General features: G+C 54.2%; 1 protein-coding gene across 1 annotated transcript in view; it reads right to left on the minus strand.

Moving 5' to 3' along the window:
- The window catches only part of dscaml1 (Down syndrome cell adhesion molecule like 1), an 85,978-nt gene that overhangs the window by 30,716 nt on the left and 45,262 nt on the right, over nucleotides 1–10,000 (minus strand). Inside the window, exons 12-18 of the mRNA XM_061216341.1 lie at nucleotides 8,868–9,073; nucleotides 8,116–8,212; nucleotides 7,552–7,680; nucleotides 6,150–6,317; nucleotides 5,555–5,625; nucleotides 4,663–4,903; nucleotides 85–231 (exon numbers count right to left, since the gene is read on the minus strand). Of these exons, the coding sequence (XP_061072325.1) occupies nucleotides 85–231; nucleotides 4,663–4,903; nucleotides 5,555–5,625; nucleotides 6,150–6,317; nucleotides 7,552–7,680; nucleotides 8,116–8,212; nucleotides 8,868–9,073 (1,059 nt within the window). The remainder of the gene's footprint in view (nucleotides 1–84; nucleotides 232–4,662; nucleotides 4,904–5,554; nucleotides 5,626–6,149; nucleotides 6,318–7,551; nucleotides 7,681–8,115; nucleotides 8,213–8,867; nucleotides 9,074–10,000) is intronic.

The following is a 10,000-nucleotide window of genomic DNA, read 5'->3' on the forward strand; positions in this document are numbered from 1 at the left end:
GCAGTAAGTGCAGGTAGGGCGTAGTAATGGTAGTAGTATAATTACTCTGAATCGGCCCCCGTGTCTGGCCCCAGCAGCACCCACCTCCATCAGGGAACAGGGACCAGAACACCACGCGGTAGCCCTTCAGAACCCCGTTCAGGGTCATGCGTGGGGGCTCTGACCATGTGATCACCGCCTCGTCAGAGGTGACGGTGATGGCCCGCACGTTCTGGGGCGGCTGGCTGGGCACTGCGAGGGGAGAGAGAGGAGAGACCTTTAACATCCACTACACATGAGCCAAACACCCCTGCTCATATTCATAACAGGGAGGGAGGGAGATGGAGGGAGAGAGAGGGAGAGAGGGAGAGAGGGAGGGAGAGAGGAGAGAGAGGAGAGACCTTTAACATCCACTACACATGAGCCAAACTGACCACCGTCCAAACACCCCTGCTCATATTCATAACAGGGAGGAGAGAGAGAGGGAGAGTGAGAGAGAGAGAGAGGGAGGGGGAGAGGGAGGGAGGGAGGGAGGGAGAGAGGGAGGGGGGAGGGAGAGAGAGTGAGAGAGGGAGGGAGAGAGGGAGAGGAAGGAAAAGAGATGAGGAGAGAGAGAAGGAGAGAGTGAGGGAGAGAGATGAGGAGAGGGAGAGAGAGGGAGGAAGAGAGCGAGGGAGGGAGGGAGAGAGAGAGGAGAGGGAGAGGGAGAGAGAGTGAGAGAGGGAGGGAGAGAGAGGGAAAGGAAGGGAGAGAGATGAGGAGAGAGAGGGAGAGAGAGTGAGAGGGAGGGAGAGAGAGAGGGAAAGGAAGGGAGAGAGATGAGGAGAGAGAGGGAGGGAGAGAGAGTGAGAGAGGGAGAGAGAGAGGGAGAGGAAGGGAAAAAGATAAGGAGAGAGAGGAGGAGAGAGAGTGAGGGAGAGAGATGAGGAGAGGGAGAGAGAGGGAGGAAGAGAGTGCGAGAGGGAGGGAGAGAGATGAGGAGAGGGAGAGAGAGAGGGAGGAAGAGAGTGAGGGAGGGAGGGAGAGAGAGAGGGATGGAGGGAAAGAGAGGAAGAGAAATGATGGTATTTGTAGAAGAGGCCGTGGGGCCCGGCTCCAGTCGCCAACCCCCCCCTCCCCCCCCCCACCCCCCCTGCCCCCCCAAGACAGCCTTTACGCTAACTGCCTTTTAGGAAACAACATTATCGCCCAGCTACAATAACTACTCATTCATTACTGCTTACACCTTCAGAGAGGCAGAGAGAGGGAGGTGGGGGTGCCACACATGAGCCAGATAGTGGGAGATGGGGAGAGAAAGAGAAATGAAAGGTGGATTTTGGAATGGGTGGGGGGGGGGGGTGGGAGGGAGCCAAAAGCAGGCAGAGGAGGAGGGAGGGAGTGGGAAGTTGGGAACGAGGGAACGGGAAAATAAAAAGATGAAAAGAGGGAGCCGGGAGAGACAATGCGTTCAGCTGCCGGCAATTACGCCGCGAGAGGAAGCAAGGAAAAAACAAAACAAAACAAAAAAACAGGGTCCCCCCGGAGACAAGCTAATTATTATTATTCTTGCAGAGCCGGTTATTGTTATCATTATTATCATGCTCATCTGTATCATGGCCACTGCGGCGCGGGACGCGGAGCAGGTGACAGTGATGGCCGCCGCGGACCTCCGCCAGCACAGCGCGGAGAAACACACGGCGCGGGGAAACGCACGGAGAAACGCAGGGCGCGGGGAAACGCACGGAGAAACACAGGGCGCGGGGAAACGCACGGAGAAACGCAGGGCGCGGGGAAACGCACGGAGAAACGCAGGGCGTGGAGAAACGCAGGGCGCGGAGGAACGCACGGAGAAACGCAGGGCGCGGAGAAACACACGGAGAAACGCAGGGCGTGGAGAAACGCAGGGCGCGGAGAAACACACGGAGAAACGCAGGGCGTGGAGAAACGCAGGGCGCGGAGAAACGCAGGGCGTGGAGAAACACACGGAGAAACGCACAGCGCGGAGAAACACACGGCGCGAGGAAACGCACGGAGAAACGCAGGGCGCGGAGAAACGCACGGAGAAACGCAGGGCGCGGAGAAACGCAGGGCGCGGGGAAACGCACGGAGAAACGCAGGGCGCGGAGAAATGCAGGGCGCGGGGAAACGCAGGGCGCGGGGAAATGCAGGGCGCGGATAAACGCAGGGCACGGAGAAACGCAGGGCGCGGGGAAATGCAGGGCGCGGGGAAATGCAGGGCGCGGGGAAATGCAGGGCGCGGAGAAACACAGGGCGCGGGGAAATGCAGGGCGCGGAGAAACGCACGGAGAAACGCAGGGCGCGGGGAAATGCAGGGCGCGGGGAAATGCAGGGCGCGGAGAAACGCACGGAGAAACGCAGGGCGCGGGGAAATGCAGGGCGCGGAGAAACGCACGGCGTGGAGAAATGCAGGGCGGAGAAACGCAGGGCGCGGAGAAACGCAGGGCAGAGAAACGCTGGGCGGAGAAACGCAGGGCAGAGAAACGCTGGGCGGAGAAACGCTGGGCGGAGAAACGCAGGGCGTGGAGAAATGCAGGGCGGAGAAACGCAGGGCGGAGAAACGCAGGGCGCGGAGAAACACAGGGCGGAGAAACGCAGGGCGGAGAAACGCAGGGCGCGGAGAAACGCAGGGCGGAGAAACGCAGGGCGGAGAAACGCAGGGCGCGGAGAAACGCAGGGCGGAGAAACGCAGGGCGCGGAGAAACGCACGGAGCGGAGAAACGCAGGGCGCGGAGAAACGCAGGGCGGAGAAACGCAGGGCGCGGAGAAACGCACGGAGCGGAGAAACGCAGGGCGCGGAGAAACGCAGGGCGCGGAGAAACGCACGGCGCGGGGAAACGCACGGAGAAACACACGGCGCGGGGAAACGCACGGAGAAACGCACGGCGCGGAGAAATGCACCGAGAGAACCCTACCCGGGGATTCCCCCGAGAACGCCCCGGAACCCAGCAGGAAAATGTGAAATGTGAGAAAGAGATTGAGCGCGGGGGGGGGAGAGAGAACGTGGAGAAGTGAAGGAGGGAGTAAGAGGGAGGAGAGGGAAGGAGAGAGGGAGGTGGGGGGGAGCGGGTAGGGTATTTTATGATAGGAATGGGGCTTTCTCTTGCTCCCTCTCTCCCTCTTTTCTCTGACAGTCTAATGAGTGTTCTAATTAAGGAATGAGGGATGAGGAGAGAAAGGAGTGCGGGAAGGAGAGATGAATTCCCTCCATATTTTTGTTTTTAGCCATGCATGTGGTGTGTGTGTGTGTGTGTGTGAATCTGAAGCACAGAGCCCTGATGTGTATATGATATGTATTGGGGTGTGTGTGTGTGTGTGTGCGTGTGAATCTGAAGCACACAGCCCTGGTGTGTGTGTGTGTGTGTGTGTGTGGGTGTGCGTGTGTGGGTGTGTTTTCTCATGTGTGTGTGTGTGTGTGTGTGTGTGTGTGTGTGAATCTGAAGCACACAGCCCTGGTGTGTATGTGTGTGTGTGTGGGTGTGCATGTGTGTGTGTGTGTGCGAATCCGTAGCACACAGTGCTGATGTGTATGTGATATGTATCAGTGTGTGTGTGTGTGTGTGTGAATCTGTAGCGCACAGCCTTGATGTGTATGTGATGTGTATGTGTATGTGTGTGTGGGTGTGCATGTGTGTGTGTGTGTGTGTGTGTGTGTGTGAATCTGTAGCGCACAGCCCTGATGTGTATGTGATACGTATCGGTGTGTGTGTGTATGTGTGTGTGGGTGTGCATGTGTGTGTGTGTGTGTGTGTGTGAGTCTGAAGCTCACAGCCCTGATGGATCAATAAAAAAAAAGCATCAGGAGAGAAAGATGGCAGCCCCTCGGAAGGTTCTGGCGCTTTAACAGTTTGGGGATTTTCCGAGTCTCAGCACCTATTGTTGGTCTGGTACACACGTTTCCCTGCCAAAGCTGAACGGAAAGTGAGGAATAAATCAAATGACAACAAGCTCCCTTCATCGTGTGAGTACACACAGAGGCAGGGCAGCGCTGGTCTGTGGTGTGAGCGTGGCTTCTCCCCTGTCCCGTGTAAAAGCCCACCCGAGACCCGGGAGGGTTTTTCAGGTGCGCCATAAAAACCCGACGGCTCTTAAAATAGCGCTCCCGGATAATTTACCTTCACTTCTCCCTCTCTTCAATCCATCTCATGTCCCCCTTTCCTCTCCCACTCCCCCCATCTTCTGCACTCTTCAATTCATTCCCCTTTATTTTACCTTCTCCTCTCCCTCCATCCCTCCTCCCCCACCCTCCCCCCTTTCTCTCTTCCCTCCACTCACTTTTTTCATTTGTATCCCCTTTCCCCTCCTTCTCTCCATCACTATCACGCTCTCACTCTGTCCTCACAAGCTCTCTCCTCCTTCTTAGTTCATTTCACACCTCTTCTCCTTTCTTCCCACTCCCCTCCCCTTCTCTCCTTCCTTCCATTCCATCATTTTATCACTTCCCTCCCTCGCTCACACTCATCTAATCCCCTTCCTTTCCCCCCCATGTCCCCATAACCCCTTCCCTCCCTCCTCTCTATCCATTCCCCTGCTTCTTTCTCTCCCTCTCTCCCTCCCTCCCCTCGCTCACACTCACCTAACCCCCTTCCTTCCCCCCCCCCATCTCCCCACAACCCCTTCCCTCCTCTCCATCCGTTCCCCTCCTTCCCTTTCTCTCCCTCCCCTCCGTGCCCCCCCCTGCCGTACCGTCCTCCAGCGTGGTGGCGTTGATCTCTGAGCTGGAGGGCCCGGTCCCGGCCCGGTTGAAGGCCTGCACGACCACGCCGTACTGGGCGAACTTCTTGAGCTTGTCCAGGGTGTAGACCTCGCTGTCGCCCGTGGCCTTCATCTCCACGATGCTGTACTGGCCGTTGCTGCCCGGCCCGTTCTCCCGGTAACCGATCTGGTAACCCCGGATGACCCCGTTCTGCAGCTCCTTCTTCGGAGCCTGGGAGAGGAGGAGAGGAAAAATAGCATCAATCAAATCCACGCCAAAGTGCTGGAGAAGCAGGACGTTCTGAAACAGCCCATCTGTTTCCCTGGCAGGGCCTGGGAGCGCTCCATGCTGTAACAGTACATGTAACAGCCTGTCGCAGACTGAGGGACAGTGGCTTACATGCAAGGATTTATCACCCGCGTTTAATAGCACTTTTTCAGTAGCGCTACCGCTTCCTGTCTAATGGTGTGCATCGCCTATTCCGCACATCTTGTTTAATGTGGCTTTTTTTCTGTCATAACTTTTGTAAATTCGCTATTTCTGCATTGTTGTCTGAATTGACGTTGTTTCATTAGTGTCGTAGGGCTTGGTGGATTGCGCTTTGGCAACACAAATGCTTCTTTGTAATTCCAATTAAGAAAGTTCAGCTGAGTGGAAAGCGCGAGAGAGGGAGAGGGAAAAAGAGAGATGTAACTTTTTATAGAATAGAGGACATGCAAATACAGATGGGAACGCTGATAAAAAGGACAAAGAAACTCAGAGGAACAGTTCTTTGAGAGATAATCACTTGAACCATTTACAATTAGCAGTAGCACTATCTTTACCGTTACTGGTGATAGCATGCATATATTCTGTTTATTAGTATGTTACAGATTATCTCACCTTCCAAGTGACCCGAATGCTCTGCGATGTCATAGGCTGCAGGATCACCTCCATGGGGGGGCCGTCAGGCTCTGTGTGTGCGTGGGGGGAGGGGGGGCGGGTTACACCATAAATATCTTTTACTCATGTATACTTATGTATGACAATAACAACAGGCTAATCAGTAAATCTTGGCTCGAGTGCATAGAGACAGATCCAGCACTTTCAAGCCTGTTCTGGCGTACCCCAGGGATCTCTGCTTGGTACGTTGTTCTGCGCATCGACAGTACAAGACCTTAGAATGGTAAGGTTTAATTTTACATTTTTAACATAAATGAGTAAGAGCCATAAATAGGTTCTTTATAGGGCACTAAATATATGTGTGAAGTTTCACACAAAACTACTGTTTAAAATCATGAAATAAATGAATCATTTCAAAAGGTCGTATCTGCTTGGAGCCCATTCACTTTGGAATCTTCGAAGCTCAATATCTTATAGCCGCTCACAATGCAGATAGAACCATGTAATTGTAAGGTCAGGAATAGTCCATGCAGAAACACTGTGTGTGTGCGCGTGTGTGTGTGTATGTGGTCAGCTTGTCTCGGGGTTAACCTACGGGCTTCCTCGGTGCTGATGGTCAGCTCCTTGCTGGCCTGACTGCGGCCGATCTTGTTGTAGGAGTACATGCGGATGCTGTAGACGCTGGCCGGGTGAAGCTCCACGATGTTGGCCTGGTTGTTGGTGGGCGAGATCTTGCGGGTGGCGTGCTTCAGCTCCCAGGGGTCTGAGAGAGGGGTATGGAGAAAGGAGAGAGGGAGAGACTTGACGATATGGCAACAGCAACGAGGAGACGGTGACTCCATTATGTTTGCGTGCAAAACGGCAGCTCAATATCGGTGCTAATTACAGTTATTAAAGGTAGATATGTATAACCATAGTTAGTTCCTCAAGATGTGTCAAAACAGCTCATTGCTCTATCTTTTTCTTATTGTATTGACTGTTCTCTTTTCAGGAACAGAAATCCTTAGATATGGAAATTAGCAAACAGCAATGGGGGTGTGTTTCTGGGAGTGTGACTGCTTATTGTAGCGTGAGATAAAATGACACGTAAGACTAGCACCTGGTCCACAAACAGGCCCATAACTGCCCTGTAATTACATTACTCCATAAATTAATATCTAACACATAAAATGGCCGCCACGCTAATCTCCAATTTAGCTCTGGTCAGGGATCGGCCCCCATAGCCTTCTGGTGTCTGGACTAACACTGTCCACAAAGCTGGAAAGAGGCTGGGGGAGCATTAGGGCGGACAGACAGATCGTGTGAGGTGGTAAGTGTATTGCCTGCACACTTTCAAACCATCGGCCAGGACAGGAGATTAAATGGTGTACACGGGTGTGTGATTCAGTGTCATTCAGGCCTGAGGAAGATCCAGACAGGATCGAAACATTATCTGCTTTTTCACGGGGTCGTATCACTGATCGGAGGTGTATTGGAGTCCGAACATCCATCCATCCATCCATTATCTGAACCCGCTTATCCTGATCAGGGTCGCAGGGGGGCTGGAGCCTATCCCAGCATACATTGGGCGAAAGGCAGGAATACACCCTGGACAGGTCGCCAGTCCATCGCAGGGCACACACACCATTCACTCACACACTCATACCTACGGGCAATTTAGACTCTCCAATCAGCCTAACGTGCATGTCTTTGGACTGTGGGAGGAAACCGGAGTACCCGGAGGAAACCCACGCAGACACGGGGAGAACATGCAAACTCCGCACAGAGAGGCCCCGGCCGACGGGGATTCGAACCCAGGACCTCCTTGCTGTGAGGCGGCAGTGCTACCCACTGCACCATCCGTGCCGCCGAGTCCGAACATGTGCAGGCATTTTTTGATCATCATTTCCGAACGACGCTAGCCCGGCACCTAATTTCAGGACGTGCGCGTGATTGTTTATACACTTAGCGCATCGGCACCTGGGTTCAGCAGGAGGAGGAGAGCGGGCAGGGCGTACCGGACTTGTTCTTGTACTCGATGTCGAAGCTGGTGATGATGCTGTTGCCGTCGAACCGCTGGGTCCAGCGGAGGTTCATGCTGCGGTCCTTCACCTCCCGCACCTCCAGCTCAGGGGGGTCCGGGGGCTCTGGAGAGAGAGGGGGGGAGTCAGACGGGGGGAAGAGTGTCAAAAACATGGCTCAGGCAGTAAGAGCAGTCGTCTCATTGGCTCAGGCAGTAAGAGCATAACATGCCAACCAAGAGTGACCTCACTCTCACGGTTTTGAGAACCTGTTGTTTTTGTATGCCTTAGCCCCCCTGTTCCAGCCTGGAATTAACAGTTGTGCTCATGCTGTAACACTCTGTACTGTACTGAAGAGTCAGGAGGACCAATAGCAAGCACATGCTCTCTTCCAAAGCACATGGTGTCTCTACCAATACTTTCACACAGCAGGCTTGCTCAGGCATGAGCCCAGAAATGCTGTGTGTGTTGTGGTGTGTGGTGTGTGGTCTGTGTGTGCGTGTGTGTGCGTGTTGTGTGTGTGTGTGCTAGTGTGTGTGTGCACACGTTAGGGGTCCTGACCTTGCACGGTTAGCTGGATCAGCCCACGTCCTTCTCCATACGAATTGATGGCATGGCAGGAGAAGAACACAGAGTCTCCACGGTCAGCTGGCTTCAGCTAGAGAGAGAGAGTGGGGGATAGAGAGAGAGAAAGGGAGGGGGAGAGAAGGAGAGAGGAAGAGAGCGATTACAATGTGCTGTTACACAGAGTACAGAGTACAAAACAACAACAAAAATGTGTCACTGTCAAAATACTTATGGACTGCATCTATTTATCTAGACCAGGCTTATCCAATATTTATCCAAAAAAAGCCAGTGTGGGTCTGTCTTCAATCAAGACATTGATACGACATTGATCAATCACCATTGATAAGACAGTGATCGATCAGACATTGATGAGTAGAACCAGGCATCGTAGCGCTGGTGCAGAGTAAAAACGTGCCCCACACTGGGCTCTTTGGGCTGAGATGGGACACCTCTGCTCTGGAGAGCAGGACTCGCCCCTCTCTCTGGGCTGAGGGCGGACACCTCTACTCTGGACTCAGAGAGCAGGACTGGTCCCTCTCTTTCGACTGAGATGAAACACCTCTAGTCTGGACTCAGAAAGCAGGACGCGCCCCTCTCTTTTGGTTGAGATGGGTCAGCAGTACTCTGCACTCAGAGAGCAGGACTCGCCCCTCTCTCTGGGCTGAGAGCGGACACCTCTACTCTGGACTCAGAGAGCAGGACTGAGAGCGGACAGCAGAGCTGGACTGGAGGCCCGGTACACGCACCTTGAGCGTGGAGATGACCTCGTCGCTCTTCTCGTTGGGGCTGGTGGTGATGGTGTAGCGGGGGTTGCGGTCGGGGTCGATGACCGTGTCGCCGCGCTCCCAGCGGATGATGATGGGCCACTCTCCGCGCGCGGTGCAGTTCAGCTCCTTGTCCTCGCCCTTGATGGCCATGGTGGTGTTGGGGTGCGACGTGATCATGGCCGGGACTGGAGGGAGGGATGGAGGGATGGAGGGATGGAGGGAGGACAGGGAGAGGGAGAGGTGGAGTGCAGAGGCAAGGCGGAGGTTGGGGAATGGAGTAAGGGGGGAATCGTAGGGGTGGAAACGAAGGGTTGATCGTGGGGAGGGAATGATAGAGGAGGACAGAGAGTGACAGATGAGAGAAAGTGAGAAAGATAGTGAAAAAAGAGGGATGAGAGAGGCAGAGGTGATTGGAAAGAGGGGAGTGGGAGGTGGTAAGAACAGGGAGACGAGACAAGTGGAGATGGAGAGATGGAGAGGCACAGAAGAGGGTGGTAGTAAAAAAGAGAAGAAGAAGACAGAATCAGATCATAGCTGTGATCAGCAGGCCTCTGCCTCCACAGCCATGCACACTGTGTCTCTTCCTCAGACCAACGGCTTTTGCTCATTTCAACCACGCTCCCCTCTCGCTCTACCTCTCTCTCTCTCTCTTTCTTCTCTCTCAATCGCTCCTGGCCCTCCCGGACACCCTCCTGGCCCTTCTCCCCCCCCCCCCCGCCCCCGCCCCCCTATTGATCCGAGAAGGGTTCCGCTGTTTTGTTTTCATCACTTATTCATCCTCCTCTCCATCTCTCCCTCTCTCCCTCTCTCCGCTGTGCGCCGCAGACAGGATTGAGAGAGGCAGAGGAGAGGAACAATTCAATCAATAACGCTAACACCGCCTCGCACCGCTGGGGGGAGAGGGGGGGGGGCAACACTACCTCACACCGCTGGGGGGGAGGGTGGGTGGGCATGAATAATCAAGGCTGTGTATAACTTCATTTTGCTTTTTTAAAAAGCCAAAGCCAGGACATATTTAAGATTCATCCTCTTATTTAATTCATTCTCACTTCGACTGGGCATGACGTTTGTAAGAAACCGCCTCTTTTCCTTTCACTTTCATTGTTTTTAGG

This window comes from Conger conger, chromosome 13 (genome assembly GCF_963514075.1).
Source record: "Conger conger chromosome 13, fConCon1.1, whole genome shotgun sequence".
Classification (NCBI taxonomy): Eukaryota; Metazoa; Chordata; class Actinopteri; order Anguilliformes; family Congridae; genus Conger; species Conger conger.